Source organism: Lampetra planeri, chromosome 6 (assembly GCF_965212315.1).
Source record: "Lampetra planeri chromosome 6, kcLamPlan1.2.h2, whole genome shotgun sequence".
Classification (NCBI taxonomy): Eukaryota; Metazoa; Chordata; class Hyperoartia; order Petromyzontiformes; family Petromyzontidae; genus Lampetra; species Lampetra planeri.
In genome coordinates, this window is record NC_136112.1 from 1,747,288 (window position 1) to 1,764,972 (window position 17,685).

General features: G+C 55.2%; 1 protein-coding gene across 1 annotated transcript in view; it reads right to left on the reverse strand.

Annotated features, from left to right (window-relative positions):
- LOC144719360 (rabphilin-3A-like) overlaps positions 1-17,685 on the reverse strand; it is an 83,726-nt gene that overhangs the window by 14,904 nt on the left and 51,137 nt on the right. The window contains exon 13 of the mRNA XM_078595222.1: positions 6,692-6,955. Coding sequence (XP_078451348.1) covers positions 6,692-6,955 — 264 coding nt within the window. The remainder of the gene's footprint in view (positions 1-6,691; positions 6,956-17,685) is intronic.

Below are 17,685 nucleotides of genomic sequence, written 5' to 3' on the forward strand. Positions count from 1 at the left end.
AAAAATCCACGCGACCACGAGGAGCGAGAGAGAGACGCGCAAACTCCAAATATACAGCAGGCGTCGTCAGGGTCTGGATAGAGCCCACGACCTCCTGCGTACCAGGCGAGGTAGTAAACATCGCGAGACCGCGACGCCCGGTACCATTGCCGTGTCACCAGCTGATTTCGCGTGCGTAGCCCGTGGTCTCTTGCGTGAACAACATAATTATGTTTTATTTTTATTATGTTATTATTTCCCTTCTACGTGACTTTACCGAAAGAACCAAGAAGATGAATCCCTGCAATCACGAAAGCTTTAAATCGAAATTCAACAATCTTTGTTTACGCTCCTGGTTAGTTTGAACATCCCACCCCTCCGTGTTTTGCACCTACCTCCACTACCTGTGGTCTGAGTCTCTACGTAACTCTATTGTTCTATGTCTAACTCTATGGACCTGTGTAACTATGGATATCTGTGAAACGCTATGGATCTCTGTGAAACTCTATGGATCTCTGTGAAACTCTATGGATCTCTGTGTAATTCTATGGACCTCTGTGTAACTCTATGGACCTCTGTGTAACTCTATGGACCTCTGTGTAACTATGGATATCTGTGAAACTCTATGGATCTCTGTGAAACTCTATGGATCTCTGTGAAACTCTATGGATCTCTGTGTAACTCTATGGATCTCTGTGTAACTCTATGGATCTCTGTGAAACTCTATGGCTCTCTGTGTAACTATGGATCTCGGTGTAACTCTATGGATATCTGTGTAACTCTATTGTTCTATGTCTAACTCTATGGACCTCTGTGTAACTATATGGCTCTCTGTGTAATTTTATGGATCGCTGTGTAACTCTATGGATCTCTGTGTAACTCTATGGATCTCTGTGTAACTCTATGTAGCTGAGAGCACTATTGCCCTGTGGTCGTCCCTGGGATGGAGCTGCTTCGCTCAGCGGGGCCTTAGCAGCTGAGATAACAAAAATTATTCAGTCTCGAGTCTGTGAGTGCGAGAGAGACATAAATAGATGGAGATAAAATCAGATTGAAAACTTATTACTCCCCTGAATTTTTTGTTCAGCTCCACCCCAAAAATGCTGCCTTTTTGATTCGCTGCTACGGCAAATATCGCACCTCCGATTGGCACGGTTGGCTACGTACGGTGCGAAAGAGGTTCAACACTCACACACAACAACATAGCGCACCTTCAGCGACGAGTGATATATCGGAGCCAATCCAGCACTGCCTTCCCTTCCCGCCGACTCGCACTGACCGGCGTGGTGAAGTATGGACAGGCCAACTTCACCCAGCGATGGCATGGGGGGGGTGGGGGGGGTGGAAGTGGGGGGGGGGGGGGTGGAGGTGGGGGGGGGGCTTCACCCAGCGATGGCATGGTGGGGGGGGGAGGTGGGGGGGGGGGCTTCATCCAGCGATTGATGGACAAAGGCGGGGGGCTATAATTTAATATCGGGTTTTTTTTTATTTGATTCCGGTAATAGGGGTTTGGGAAATCGATAGGACGAATAGAAGATGTATTCACGTATCCGTCGTGTATCTCACTTAGGGTCAGGGCTAATATTTACGAGCGGGTTAATTTTAGTTTTAATATTAAATGTGCCGAGGACACAGGGCACCGGGAATAATGGCTTTAAGATGACACAAGCGGCGTCTCGTCATCATCGTCACGACCTGCCCAGTCCATCGAGAGATGGAACGAGAGGGAGATGTGGAGAGAGCGGGAGATGTGGAGAGAGAGAAAGGAAGAGGGTGGAGATGTCGAGGGAGAGGATGTGGAGGGAGTGGAGCGAGACGGGGGAGATGTGGAGAGAGACAAAGAGAGACGCGAAGATTGGTGGAGATGTGGAGGCAGTGGGAGGATTTGGTGAAAGAGGAAGACGTAGGGAGATACGGAGGGAGAAAGAGAGAGGAGGAGGGGGTGACGCGGAGAGGAGGGAGATGCAGAACAAGACTTAGGGGAGGAGTTGTAATCGCGGAACGGCGTGGGACGGTGTGGAGAGACGGCGTGAGCGAGATGTGAGAGACGCGCCACAGAGGGAGATTGTGGATCAAGGTGAGGAATGAGAGAGGAGAGATGGAGGCAGCCCCTTCCGTCATTACACCCCACCGCCCCCCATCCCCCACCCCTCCCCCATCCCTCCCCCACCCCCTCCCCCCACCCCCTCACCCCGGCCATAACTCGCGCCGCGTCACGCGTCGAGGTCACCGGTGGAGGTGAACCCTCCGCCCCCCCCCTTCACGCCTCAAGACTACGAGGCGCGCCATCGGGAATCAACACGGATCCGCATTGATCTTCATCCAGCAGTGGATAGAACATGCGATTTCATGATGACGATGATGGCACGCCAGAGAGAGAGAGAGAGAGGTGGAAACATGCAAAACTACCACGTGCACACCCACACACGCGCGCACACACGCGCGCACACGCGCACGCGCGCACACACACGCGCACACGCACGCACACACACGCGCACACACGCGCACACACGCGCACACACACGCACGCACACACACGCGCACACGCGCACACACGCGCACACACGCGCGCACACACACGCGCATAAACACACACAATTACGCACACACACGCGCGCACACACACGCACACACACACGCACACACACACGCACACACACGCGCGCACACGGGCACAGACGCACACACACGCGCGCACACGCGCGCACACACACACACGCGCACACACGCGCACACACACGCACACACACGCGCACACACACGCGCACGCACGCGCACACACGCGCACACACACACGCGCACACACACGCGCACGCACGCACACACGCACGCACAGACGCGCACACACGCGCACACACACACGCGCACACACACACGCACACACGCACACGCACAGACGCGCACACACGCGCCTGCCGACCTGGGAATGAACACCGATCTATCGCGGGCGTCTCGGGATGATGAAAAACGAGGAACGCGCCGCAGCAGCAGCAGCGGCAGCGGCAGCAGCGACGTGGAGGCGACACGAGGCGAGGGGTGCGCAGGGACAGACGCGGCCACGCGCCGCGCCGCCAGTCGGCGACTCGGAGCAGCGCGGACGAGGTCAAAGTGCACGGCACGCGGAGCTGAACAAGTGTGCGAGAAAGCAGTGATGGCGTGGTGGTGGTGGTGCAGGTGGTGAACGTGGTGGTGGTGCAGGTGGTGGTGCAGGTGGTGAACGTGGTGAACGTGGTGGTGGTGCAGGTGGTGGCGGTGGTGGAGGCGGTGCAGGTGGTGAACGTGGTGGAGGCGGTGGTGCAGGTGGTGGAGGCGTTGGAGGTGGTGAACGTGGTGATGGAGGCGGTACAGGTGGTGAACGTGGTGGACGCGGTGGTGGAGACGGTGGTGCAGGTGGTGAACGTGGTGGTGGTGGTGGTGAACGTGGTGGTGCAGGTGGTGAACGTGGTGGAGATGGTGAACGTGGTGGAGGTGGTGAACGTGGATGGTGGAGGCGGTACAGGTGGTGAACGTGGTGGAGTCGGTGGGGAAGGAGGGGGTGGGGGGGGGGGTCTAAGTGTGAGTGGGAGATGCACGCTGGGAATGACAATGAGAGACAGAAAAGAGAAACACGCGAATCAGAGAACACGGACGAAGACGAGACACCATCCCGGTAAGCGTGCCAACCGACGTCGGGCCAACGTTAGCATGTTTGGTTGGAACCGTGTTACGAACATTCACTGAACGTTCACCCAACGTTCACCCAACGTTTGCGCAACGTTCGCCCAACGTTGGCCCAACAACGTTGGCCCCAACTGTTAACCCAACGCTCCGCGTTCACTTGGGATATCTCGACAAATTAGAGAGATGCCTCTGTGGACAATGGCGGAGCCAGGATTTTCAGGTAGGGGGGGGGCAACCCCTCCAGCAATGAACAATGATAGAGGAGTTGTTAGTGAGTAAGGACTTTGTACCTCGCTTTTTATTCGACGCGTGTGCGGCGATGGCGCAGCCGTCGATCGAGGGGCGAATTCGAACCGCGTTGTGTGATCGGCATCGCGCTCGCTGAAGGTGAATGCCTTCAAGGAAGTCGTGTGCTGTATACGCAACTGCGCATAATTCTGTGAGTCACTTGTAACCGCTTGCCGTTACTTATTGCCAATTATGGACTAAGACTATTGTCCTATCATCTCATAGAGTCCCTGGCACGTAACAATATGCTACACGGTGGCAGTGGGGGTCGCAAAATGCCGATTTATTACTAATAAACCCCAATGATCCGATCGAAATTAGGGATTTCGATAGGATAATTGGGGGGGGGGGGGGGGGCACGTGCCACACCCACCCCCCTCATTGGCTCCGCCAGTGGCTGTGAGATTGATTGTGGCCGGACGCGTCACGGCTCGAGGGGGGCTGACGATGACGGATGGTCGAGAGTAATAACGGAGCGGCAGCAGCCAAGGGATGGAACGCGTGGGTTTGAGGGCCGCCCGCGGAGGAGGAGATGGAGCGATACAAATCGTCGCGTGCTGCGGGATGCTCGGGTGGATCATTACATCGCAGAATAGTGAAGAAGTGGCGGCGGCCGCTTGGGCCGGCATTCATCCAGCAGTGGATTGACCATGGCCGACGATGATCACGATTCGAGTGAGTCAGATGTCACAGCAGATCGGTGAGAATTAAATGTAGATTTGAAGCTTTCGTGACTGCAAGGAATCATCTTCTTAGGTTTTTTCGGTAAAGTCACGTAGGTAAAACATCAAAATGAATGAAAATAAAATAAAATAAAATCAAAAATCACGACGTTTCGAAGGCCTCCGAAACGTCGTGATTTTTTATTTTATTTTATTTTATTTTCATTCATTTTGATGTTTTACCTACGTGACTTTACCGAAAAAACCTAAGAAGAGAATTAAATGGTTGCTCGCTTTAGCCGACGGATCTCAAAGACAACAACCCCGACAGGTTCGTCGATAACACTGCCTCCAAAAAGCCCAAAAAATACAATGGGCGACGTTTCGGGCAATCACCCTTCTTCATAGCAGAGAGGGGCGAAGCGAATCATAGTTGGAGACGGCACCCTTCAACATGTGGCAATACTATAAATAGCGGCGGGCTGCTTGTGCTGATAATGATGATGAAACTTACTCCGAATAAACTCATCTCGCGTGCAAGTTCGGAACAAGAATGCACAACGCAGGTTCGGAACGGCTCGTTTGAACAGAACACGGGAATCTCGGCCGGGAACAAACAGTGGCGAGGCGAACGGCCTTGACACCTCTCCCTTAACCCTCACTACACTATGTGCAATTTTGCACATAGTCACATATTCACTTTAAGATGTTTTCTTGTTCATGTTTTTGTTTTTTGTTTGTTGCGGTTGCACCCGATTCAAGAGCCGAATGGCTCACAGGGCTATACCTAATAAATGAACTTGAACGTGTTCGTTCGGAGCAGCTGGGTTCCGTTCGCGACAGCTGATGCGAAAAGCCACAAGGGCACAACTCACAACACTTGCCCCCAAATGTCTGTGAAGGCAACACGGGGTGGGTGGGTGGGGGACCTTTGTCTTTGTATGCCACGTTCCACCGCCTGTAATCCCGCTTTGTGGAGGCAGCGGCGAGGGGTTGGTGGGTCACCGCACAGAGGAAGTGCCGCGTATACCCCGACTCGCCAGCAGGTGGCGGTACAGAAAAATAAAAATAATGTGGACTAAACTCCATCTGTTCCATCTGTATGGGATTTGAGTTTTGCCCTCCCCCACCCACCCCCTCGCTCGCACGCACACGCACGTGGCTTTATTTTGTTGTTGTCCGGGTGTTTCAGGTGAAGCACTCCCCTCCACGTACAAATCACTCGCTCGATTGGCCGAGAACACCTTAATATGTAGAGGAACGCAGAGCTCGGCCAATTGTTGGTAAGTGCCGGCTTCTCACCACCGCGTGGCTGCTGCTGCTGCTGCTGCTCCCGTCCCGCTCGTCACTCCACGAGAGCGAGCGAGTGCTACGCATGCAGTGCTACAGGTTGAGATTACTATTATTATTATTAACCCTTGATTGGTATTTGACCCTTAATTGAGCCCTAATTAATGAGATATCTGCAGGCGGTTGACGTGGTGATCTAATTTTAACAATGATGCGACTCAAGAGTCTGAACTGCAGGGCTGTGGGAGATGTCGTCTCTCTCCATGTGGATGTGTGCGTGTGTATGAAATATGCGTGCGGAGCGGCGGTGAAGTGGTTAGCGCACTGCGTTACGAATCTGGCTACCCGAGTTCGATTCCCGCTCACGGTGGAGAATATTCGCACGGTTCCATCGGTCTACCTGGGTCTCCCCTCTGGGCATCCCCTAGGTCGAGTTGCTTTGTGCGGTGCGTAACCATCGCCACGAAGGGAGACAAAGGCGGCCGCGCGTGGTGCTGGCCACCCACGCCCTCGTGTGCCGTGCCGCCTTTTTGCAGTCGCTGCTCGCGAACGGCTCTTTCCCCGACGTTCCGTCAGAAGCTATATGGGAGATGTGTGCGCGTGTCCGTGTGCGCGTGTCCGTGTGCGCGTGTCCGTGTGCGCGTGTCCGTGTGCGCGTGTCCGTGTGCGCGTGTCCGCGTGCGCGTGTCCGCGTGCGCGTGTCCGCGTGTCCGTGTGTCCGTGTGCGCGTGTCCGTGTGCGCGTGTCCGTGTGCGCGTGTCCGTGTGCGCGTGTGCGCGTGTGCATGTGCCAAGCGCAGTGCGCGCACTCACTGCTGTCATCCGAGTCGCCGCTGTCATCGTCTCGATCCACGTCTCGTTCCGACTCGACGGGCGCGGCCACCGCCACCACCACCGCCACGGCCGCCCTCTCTCGCTCCCCCCTCTCGCGCTCCGCTCTCTCCGCCTGAATCTGCTGGAGTCGCTCTCGTTCCCGCATCGCCGCCGCCGCCGCCGCCGCCGCGTCTCCTCCGTCCGCGGCTCCCCCCGCGGCTCCCCCCGCCGCGACTGCCCCCGGAGCCCCCGAGCGGTTCATGGCTGCGGGGAAGGAGCAGGGCACGCGGGGGAAGTAGTCAGAGATCTGCTTGATGGGGCGGATGGGCTCCGGGCAGACGTCGATGGCCATGTGGTCCCAGATGCGGAGCTCCATCCTTGGGGCTCCGGCGCCGGCAGTGGTGGCGGCGGCGGCGGCGGTGCTGGTTATCGTGTCGGGTGGAGGGTGGGTGGTGGTGGTGGTGGTGGTGATGGTGGCGGTGGTGGTGATGGTGGCGGTGGTGCTGCTGGTGATAGTGCCGGGTGGAGGGTGGGTGGGTGGTGATGGTGTAGGGCGCGTGGATGGGTGGATGGTGGTGGTGGTGATGGTGGTGGTGGTGATGGTGGTGGTGATGGTGGTGGCAGTTCAGCTGATGGTGGATGCGTGGTCGCCACGGTGGTGGTACTTGGTGATGGTGGCAGTGCAAGCAGGCGGACTCGGTTCTCTACTGTTGCGGCTGTAGAAGTAGCAGCAGTAACAGCAATGACAGGAGCAGCAGCAGTCGTAAGAGCTGCTGCAGTTAAAGTCGCAGCAGCGTTAGGTATCAGCAGTAGCAGCAGCTGCAGCAACAGCTGGTGCCGACACTGATTGATACCGACGCTGGTGACGATGATTGATGCTGCTCCTGGCAGAGAGGATGATGATTATAATTAGCGATGCTGAAAAAATGTGGTAATAATTTATGATACCGCTGTTAATAATGATGATGATGATGACGACGACGATTCTGCTCCTCTAACGGGATAGGATGATGATGATGCAGCTGATGATGATGATGAATTTGCTGCTGCTGATGATGATGAACGGTGATGATGATGATGATGCTGTCGATGATGTTGAGTGATGTTGCTGCTCATAGGGAGTATATGACAATGCAGCTGTTGCTGGGATATCGGCAGCTGATGCTGCTTATGCTGCTTCTGATGATGAAAATGATTTCAATTCCGATGACGCTGCTCATTCATACCACCGCCAATGACAAACATATTTGATAATGCTCCTGTGATACGGCGTATGCTTATTATACTCGTGATGCTGATGACGACGAACGGTGATGATGATGATGATGTCAAGGATGCTGATTTTTGCCGCTGCGAATGACGGATTTGTTTGAAGGGTGTTGCTCTGGCCACCGATTATGACGATGCTGATAATACTGATGATGATGATGATGCTGCTGATGCTGATAATAATGATACTGCTGCTGATGATGATGTTGCTGATTGACTTCTCCGCTATTGACGTAAACATGAGATAACGCTGTGGTTGTCATGGACGACGATACCGCGTGTAGCTAATGATAATGTTGCTGCTGCTGCTGATGATGATGATGATAATGCTGCTGCTGATGATGATAATGCTGCTGCTGCTGATGATGATCGTTCCCCGGTCTCTCGGCTGAGTTTGCGAGCTCCTGTCCCCGCGCCTGTTGATGGACGAGCCGAGGAGTCGGGATGAGCCGCGGAGTCGAGATGAGCCGTGACCCCCCGGACCGCTCCGCTGTGCTGTAGTGTCCCCGCGAAGAGAAACGAAACCCCGGCTCGAGCGCTCCCCCCACCCACCCCCTTTGTCTCCGCTATCGCCTCGTATTCATCTCTCTCTCGCCTCGCTCGCTCTCTCTCTCTCTCTCGCTGCCTCCCTCCCTCCCTCTCTCTCGCTCTCTCTCTCTCGCGTCGCTCTCTCACTCTCTCGCCCTCTCTCTCTCGCTCGCAAGAGAGAGAGAGAGAGAACGAGCGAGAGAGAGTGTGTGTGTGTGTTTATTTATTTAGCGATTTTTTTTTAGCCATTCGCACGTGAGAGCGAGAGACGGAGTAAAAGAGATTGCGCTTTTGTCTTTGTCTTTGTTGTCTGTGTGTCTGTGTCTGTGTGTGTGCGTCAGACTGTGTCTGTGTGTGTGTGTCAGTCTGTGTCTGTGTGAGTCTCAGACTGTGTGTGTGAGACACAGACTGTGTCTGTGTGTGTGAGTCTCAGACTGTGTGTGTGCGTCAGACTGTGTCTGTGTGTGTGTGTGTCAGTCTGTGTCTGTGTGAGTCTCAGACTCTGTGTGTGAGTCTCAGACTGTGTGTGTGAGACACAGACTGTGTCTGTGTGTGTGAGTCTCAGACTGTGTGTGTGTGTCAGACTGTGTCTGTGTGGTGTGTGTCTCAGACTGTGTGTGTGTCTCAACTGCCCCGGGCAGGACGCTACTGGGCAGTTGGAGGCAGTCGCCCTCCAACAACAACGGAGGGCGGAGGAGCGACGCTCACAACAACGAGCGGAGCGCCGGGTGGCTAAAGCACAGCAAGTTGGTACAGTAGGGGGCACAGGTGGTGCATCAGCCAGTCATCTCGGTCATCTCGGTCAGTCGACCCGTGGCACCTGGGTCTGCCCCGTGACCTCCTGCCAGCGGGCGTTCGACACTTCACGTGGCCTCAAGGTGCACATGGCCTGGCACAAGCGTCGTGGTGACGTCACCGCCACTTAGTGGCGAATGGCGGTTGTTGTTGTTGTTGTGTGTCTCAGACTGTGTCTGTGTGTGTGTGTGTGTCTCAGAATGTGTCTGTGTGTGTGTATCTCAGACTGTGTCTGTGTGTGTCTCAGACTGTGTGTGTGTGTGTCTCAGACTGTGTGTGTGTGTCTCAGACTGTGTCTGTGTGTGTCTCAGACTGTGTCTGTGTGTGTCTCAGACTATGTATGTGTGTGTCTCAAACTGTGTCTGTGTGTGTCTCAGACTGTGTGTGTGTCTCAGACTGTGTGTGTGTGTGTCTCAGACTGTGTGTGTGTGTCTCAGACTGTGTGTGTGTGTCTCAGACTGTGTCTGTGTGTGTGTGTCTCAGACTGTGTGTGTGTGTGTGTCTCAGACTGTGTGTGTGTGTCTCAGACTGTGTGTGTGTGTGTCTCAGACTGTGTGTGTGTCTCAGACTGTGTGTGTGTGTCTTAGACTGTGTGTGTGTCTCTTAGACTGTGTGTGTGTCTCAGACTGTGTGTGTGTGTGTGTCTCAGACTGTGTGTGTGTGTGTCTCAGACTGTGTGTGTGTGTGTCTCAGACTGTGTGTGTGTGTGTCTCAGACTGTGTCTGTGTGTGTGGGAAGCGATTTGCGCGCTGCGCTACGAACTCGGCGACCGCGAGTTCAATTCCCGCTCGCAGCCAACACCCAGTGACGATTACCTGAATCGGTCCTGGGCCTCCCCTGGGTCGTCTAAGCCTCAAATGAGTACCTGGTGCGGTGTGTTAAAACATCGCCACTGGGGAGGCAAAGGCGGCCGGGCGTAGTGCTGGCCACCCACTCCCTCGTGTGCCGTGCCGGCCTTCAATGGTACTCGCTAACAGCACTTGCCCCAACAGTCTGTTAAGGCTACACGGGGGATCTTTGTCATAGTTTCGTGTGTGTGTGTGAGCGACTGGGAGCGATCGTGCGAGACAATTCGACTGCGCGCGTGTCTGACGGTGTGAACTCGGACGCCAATGAGAGGACATTGAGAGAGTGTGAGAGTGGTTCCTTGTTTGTTGAGAGCGTGAGTGGTGAGAGAGAGACTGAGAGTGCGCCATTCATCTCGGTCAGGCAACCCAAGGCACATGGATCTGTCCCGAGCGGGCCTTCGATACTTCACGTGGCCTCAAAGTGCACCTAGCCTGGCACGAGCGCCGTGGTGACCTCACCGCCACTGAGTGGCGAACGGCGGTTGTTGTTGTTGTTGCGCGTGAGAGATAGGGAATGGAGCGGTGGCGCAGTGGTTGGCGCACTGCGCTTTGAACCCCACATCGATGGCCGCGAGTTGGACACCGGCCACCGAACGTGAAGAGTGACGTCCGAACCGGTGTCGGGCCCGCGTCTGCAGCAGCAGCAGACGCGGCGTTCAAACAATCGGCGAACGGGGGAGACAAAGGCGGCGCGTTTGCGCTCAAGCGCTCGCGAGAGAAAGCGCGAGAGAGAGAGTGGGAGAGGTCGGAGGCAGCGTGAGCGTCTCTGCGCGTCTCTGTGCGCGTGCGAGCGAGCGGCCGTGCGAGCGAGCGACCGAGAGCGCGTGCGCGAGGGAGTGCCACGCCCTAGGTCGACTCGGCCTTAAATGAGAAACTGGTGCGATGTGGTACACGTCGCCAACTGGGGAGACAAAGGCGGCCGTGGGAGTGGTGTTGGCCACTCACCATCCTCGCGCGCCATGCCAGGTTTTGGCCTCCGTCGGGTTGCAAGTCGCTAACAGAGTTTGGCACAAACAGTTTGTTCATGCTATTCGGGGCGATCTTTGTCTATTTTACTGTGTGAGCAGGGCCGTCCATGGGGAGGGGGGGGCGACGTGGGGGGGCCCAGGGCAAATCACACTGTATCTGCCATCATCACCCCCCTTCCCCAAAGCGCGGGGCCCGGGGCGGTCGTCCCGATTCGCCGTGCCCTAGCAACGGCTCTGGCTGTGAGGGTCCTCACGTCACGTGCCGCGCGTGGTGTCATCCGCGGTTATGGCGAGCGCCGATTAGACGGACGAGCGCGAACGTGGAGAGCGGAGAGAGACATCGAGATCGAGAAAAGTTGGAGATATAGAAAGCGAAGAGAGGAGGGAGAGAGGAGGAGGAGGGAGAGCGGAAAGTTCGTAGGGAGGGCGACTAGACGAGAGGGAGAGTAGAGAGAGAGGGCCGAAGGCAGAGAGATGAGAGAGCGGAAAGAGAGAGAGCGTGCGGAGGGAGAGAGGGGGGGTGGAGTTGATTGTTTTTCTCTGGACATGTCCACACACGTTCCTTCCTCGCGCTAATGAACAACTAAACAAATAAATAACCCCCCCACCCACCACCGCCGTCGGGGAGACACACGCGTACATAAACAACACACGCACACAGACAAAGGTACCTCTTATCGTCTTCAACAGATTGTTGGGGCAAGTGCTCTTAGCAAGTTTACACACCGCACCAGGTACTCATTTAAGGCCGAATCGACCTTCAACAAAGACAGTTTCAGTTTCTACCACTGTCACTTGGCCCTGCCCACCCTCCCCTCGAACTCTGTCACCCTCCCAGACGAAACTCACTGAGGCAGCTGTTGAAGCTGTCGCTGTATCATCGTGTAGTAGTTATTAGTAGTAGGAGTACTCTGCGTTCAAAACGCGCAGCTGAGACACTGAGAAACAAATAAATAATGCGCTCGCCAGACGCGGTGTGCGGGGTGATGGGTGGGGGGGTGATGGGGGGTGATGGGGAGTGGTGGGTGGGGGGGTGATGGGTGGGGGGTGATGGGGGGTGATGGGTGGGGGGTGATGGGGGGTGATGGGGGGTGATGGGGGGTGATGGGTGGGGGGGTGATGGGGTGATTGATGGGGGGTGATGGGGGGGGGGTGGTGATGGGTGGGGGGTGATGGGGGTGAGTGATGTCGGGGCCGTAGGCGAGGCGACGGGGTGATGGGGGGGTGATGGGGGGTGATGCGGGTTGCATGAACCCTGCCACGCCGCTCGGGTCGTCGGCACCGACCTGCGACCAACTCGCTCCGAGTGCGTCCGCACCTCCTCGAAGCCCAGAAACTCCGCGGGGTGGGAGAGGGGGAGGAGGGGGTCGTGCTGGGATGATGAGCGACTCCCACTCATCACACCGGCAGCTCTAGGCTGCTGTAGCTGCTGCTGTTATAGCTGCTAATGCTGCTGCTGTAGCTGCTGCTGTTGTTGCTGCTGTAGCTGTTGCAGCAGGTGCTGTTATAGTTTCTGCTGCTGTAGTTGCTGCAGCTGCTATTACTGCTGTAGCTGCTGCTGCAAATTGCAGCAGGTGCTGTTATAGCTTCTGCTGCTGTAGTTGCTGCAGCTCCTGCTGTAGCTACTGCAGCTGCTATTACTGTTGTAGCTGCTGCTGCAGCTGCAATTGCAGCAGGTGCTGTTATAGCTTCTGCTGCTGTAGTTGCTGCAGCTGCTATTACTGCTGTAGCTGCTGCTACTGCTGTTGTAGCAGGTGCTGTTATATAGCTTCTGCTGCTGTAGCTGCTGCAGCTCCTGCTGTAGCTGCTGAAGCTGCTTTGACTGATGTAGCTGCTGCTACTGCTACTGCAGCAGGTGCTGTTATAGCTTCTGCTGCTGTAGTTGCTGCAGCTCCTGCTGTAGCTACTGCAGCTGTTATTACTGCTGTAGCTGCTGCTGCAGCTACAATTGCAGCAGGTGCTGTTATAGCTTCTGCTGCTGTAGCTGCTGCAGCTGCTATTACTGCTGTAGCTGCTGCTACTGCTGTTGTAGCAGGTGCTGTTATATAGCTTCTGCTGCTGTAGCTGCTGCAGCTCCTGCTGTAGCTGCTGAAGCTGCTTTGACTGATGTAGCTGCTGCTACTGCTACTGCAGCAGGTGCTGTTATAGCTTCTGCTGCTGCAGCTGCTATTACTGCTGTAGCTGCTGCCCGGGCGCGTTATGGGCAGAGCAGTGCAGCAAAATCCACCGTTGCACTTCGCCTTCTATGTTCCCACGTGTGTCCCAAATAGCTCCCTCCCGCCCCGCCTTCACTCATCCCCGCTGACCGGCGCGGTGAAGTATGGTCATTTCAAATTAACCGACGTCCCCTCCGGCCCCCGCGCGCGGCGTGGCCCGGCGCTCATCCAGCAGTGGCATGTGAGGAAACCGCGACGGTGACCCGTGCCAGGCGACAGCGCGGAACGCCACTCACCGGCGGAACGCGCTGCCGCCACGGGAGGTGTGTGTGTGTGCATGAGCCAATACACCAGCAATAAGAAAAAGAACAACAACAAAAAACCGCGGGCAATTGTTCATTTGGTGAAACAACGTGGAAAGACTGGCCGAGTTCCCAACATTCATTAATCTACGTGTTGGGTTTTTTTTTTGGTAAGGAAGAAACGGAGGGAAAAATCAATTAAGCAATTTTCATGAATTCACAATTGATTTTACTAATTGACTGCACGCTAATGAGAACGGTGGTCGTAACACGTGACCCTAAGAAGTGACCCCCCCCCCCATGCCCCGCCCCCCACGAGTCCCCCCCGCACCGCCCCCCCCCCCTCAATTGCTGGTGTATATTCGAGGCCCTGAGTCAGTAGTGGAAATTCCACATAACTATGGCAAATAGCGGTCTATCAGTGTAACGACTGTTGTCAATTGCTCACCGCTAAAGGTTACGAATTGTGTGTACCCAGGAGGGATGATTTGCTGAGTGGACCCCTGATCGAGATTTGAACTTGGGTAATTCCTGTGCTAAGCCAAAGTGGCGGCAGTAATCACCACCACTCCCACCAACATCATTACCATCACCACCCTGCACCACCCTGTACCACCCGCTATCAATCCACCACCATCACCTCCCACCACCCACGCCCAAGCGGGTCCATGTGACAGTAATTACCACCTTGCACAAACAATTGTCTGTGTTGTTCACCCTGATAAATGTTCCAAATTTCTCGACACGCAGCGTGGGAAGGGGTGGGGGGGAGCAGTGTTTGAGGCGGTGGATATTATATTATTTTGGCTGATGATGATGATGATGGCCATCACGAGTGAGATTATGATATTGATGGTTAAGATGAATACAGCAGCATCAATTACAACACCAACTTCACCACCATCACCAACATCATTACCACCATCGCCAAAATCACCATGATGTTGATGATGATTATATGAGACGTGATTGTTGGTGACGGCAATGATTCATAATCACGCGCATCAGATGACGCTGGTTATGATGACCATGAACACCTTTGCGGTGAGCTGGATTCGAACTCGGGTCGCCAGGTTCGTAACGCAACGCGTTAAACCACGGCACGCCCCCGCCCCCCGTATCGCCTTAAGTGATTGTTGGTGCAAATGCTACAAATGCCGGCAGGGCGCGTGATGCAGTGATGTGACCAACAGCAGCTGTCCGGCCGCCTTTGTCTCCCCCAGTTGCTTATATCACACTAAGTACCCTGCGGGCGGGTGGAAGGGCTTACACCAGTATATATCACCCTGTATGTGTGTATGTATGTTGAACTTCTTTCGCACCGTACGTAGCCAACCGTGCTAATATGGGCCCACGGACTTTCTTATCAGCACCCCCCTCCCCTGACCTCCCCCGCCCCTACATACAAACACGATTGCCGTGTATGTTGCGTTATTGATGATGTGTGAGGCTGGAGCATAGCTGCTTCGCTGTGATGTTTATTTGATAAATCACGTGTAGGCAACAGATGAAAGGGGGTTTCAGGCTGCTAGACTATTTAAAATACCGATAATATTGATAACTCTGAGTTATAAGTGGCGCTAAGACGCACATCGGAGAGGAGAGTGGGGAGGGGGGACGGTGGTTCGGGTAACGGACGACGCGATGATGATGGTCATCCAGCAAAGGATAGACTGACACCTGGCTCCGGCATACGAACGTGGAATGTCCACGTTTCTATGGCCGAGCTGAGTGGGGGGTGGGGGCGCCCTAAGGCTCGTTTGATCGTAGGGGATGATCAGTTTTGGGCTCTCGTCGGATTCAAGAGTGACGGCGCGAGTTGACGATGTGCAAGCATCCAGCAGGAGGATTATGATGCTGATGATGATGCTGATGATGATGCTGATGATGATGATGCTGATGATGATGCTGATGATGATGCTGATGATGACGCTGATGACGATGATGCTGATGATGCTGATGACGCTGATGATGCTGATGACGATGTCATGGCCTAGTCGCATTCGAGAGAGTGCAGAGGCCCATCGGAATGAATAATTCCATCTGTTACAGTTTCACATTCACTCGATAAACACCGTGTGGCCTGTAAGCACAGACGTTTTGGGGGCAAGCGCTGTGAGCGAGTAACACCTACGGACAGCACCACGCCCGGTCGCCTTTGTCTCCCTGGTGGCGATGTTCATAGTACCAGGTACTCATTTGACGCTGAGTCGACCTAGGGGAGGACCCCCACGACCGGTTCAGATAATCGTGAGCGGGAATCGAACTCGGGTCGCCGGGTTCGTAGGGCAGCGTGGCGCTAACCGCTCCACTACCGCCCTACACACACACACACACAGAGACGCGGGCGCGCGCACAAAGGCAAAGGTCCCCCGGGTAGTCTTCTTGAGTGTTGACCGCAGAGGGAGGGGTGGTGGGTGAGGGAATTGCCCCAGGAGCAGGCCGGGGTGACGCACGAGGCGGGGGGCGATGCTATGGCCGGGTCCACGCACGCACGGCGCGTCAGACTTTGGTTTTACGGCCCACGCTCGGCCTCATCATTTAAAGGCCCAGTCGATCCAGATGAAGTCCCGGGAAGATTCAGATGCAAATTGCTATTGATGTTGGCCGTGCATGAGGGGTGGACAAAGACAAAGATCCCCCGTGTAACCTGTGACGGACTGTGGGGCAAGTGCGGTTTCAAACTTAGCGGGGTGGGTGTGTCAGTGCCAAGCTCGACCGCCTTTGTCTCCCCGGTGGCGATGTTTACACACCGCACCAGGTACTCATTTGAGGCCGAGTCGACCTAGGGGATGCCCAGGACCTGGTTGAGATATTCGTCACTGATGTTGGCCGTGAGCGAGAAATCGAACTCGGGTCGCGGGTTCGTAATGCATTGCGCTAACCACTGCGTCACCGCTCCCCCTCATACACACAGACAAAGACAAAGATCTCCCGTATAGCCTTTTAACAGACTGTTGGGGCAAGTGCTGTTAGCGAGCACCTATGAAGGCTAAAACGGTGGCCAGCGACTCGCCGGGCCGCCTTTGTCTCCAATGTTTTTACATCGCACTGGGTACACATTTGTGGCTGAGTCGACCTAGGGGAGGCCCAGGACCGGTTCAGATTAGCGATCACTGGTGTTGGCCGTGAGCGGGAATCGAACTCGGTTCGCCGGTTTCGTAGCGCACCGCGCTAACCACTACCCTACCGCTCCCCTGCACTCAGTGTGTGTACATACACAGTGTACACTACACACAAACCAACACACAATCACACAGTCGCAACCACGCACACATACCATCACACGCGCACACACGATCACACATACCAAGACACAATCATACACACACCACCACATAACATAAGATCCCCTGTGTAGCCTTTAACAGACTGTTGGGGCAAATGCTGTTTACACACCGCACCAGGTACTCATTTGAGGCTGAATCGGCGTAGGGGAGGCCTAGGACCGGTTCAGATAATCGCCACTGGTGTTGGCCGTGAGCGGGAATCGACCTCGCGTCGCTAGGTTCGTAGCGCAGCGCGCTAACCGCTACACTACCGCACCCCATTCACGCAGCCAAACACACACACACGCAGCCAAACACACACACACACAGCCAAACACAGACACAGCCAAACACACATACACAGCCACACACCCACACACAGCCAAACACACAGCCAAACACACAGCCACACACAGACAGCCAAACACACACATACAACCACACACACACATACAACCACACACACACGGCCAAACACACACACCCCACAGCCATACAGCCAAACACATACAGCCAAACACATACAGCCAAACACACACAGGCGGTGATCCGAAACGGGCTCATGCGGCTATGATCCAATTCGGGCTTAAATGATACACAGCCAAATAACAAAGCGATACGGGGCGAAGCCTGAGCGAGGAGAGAAAGGGCCAGGGGAGAGGGAGACGTGGAGCTGAGAGAGAGAGAGGAGAGAGTGACGGGGAGAGGGGAGACGAAGGGGAGAGCGACACGAGCGAGAGAGAGAGGAAAGAGAGGAATGCACGACGCGAGACAGAAAGCGGTGAGGGTGGGGAGTGTTGGTGGGGGGGGGGGCACGATAGACGAGGGAGAGATAAGGGAGAGATAAGGGAGAGATAAG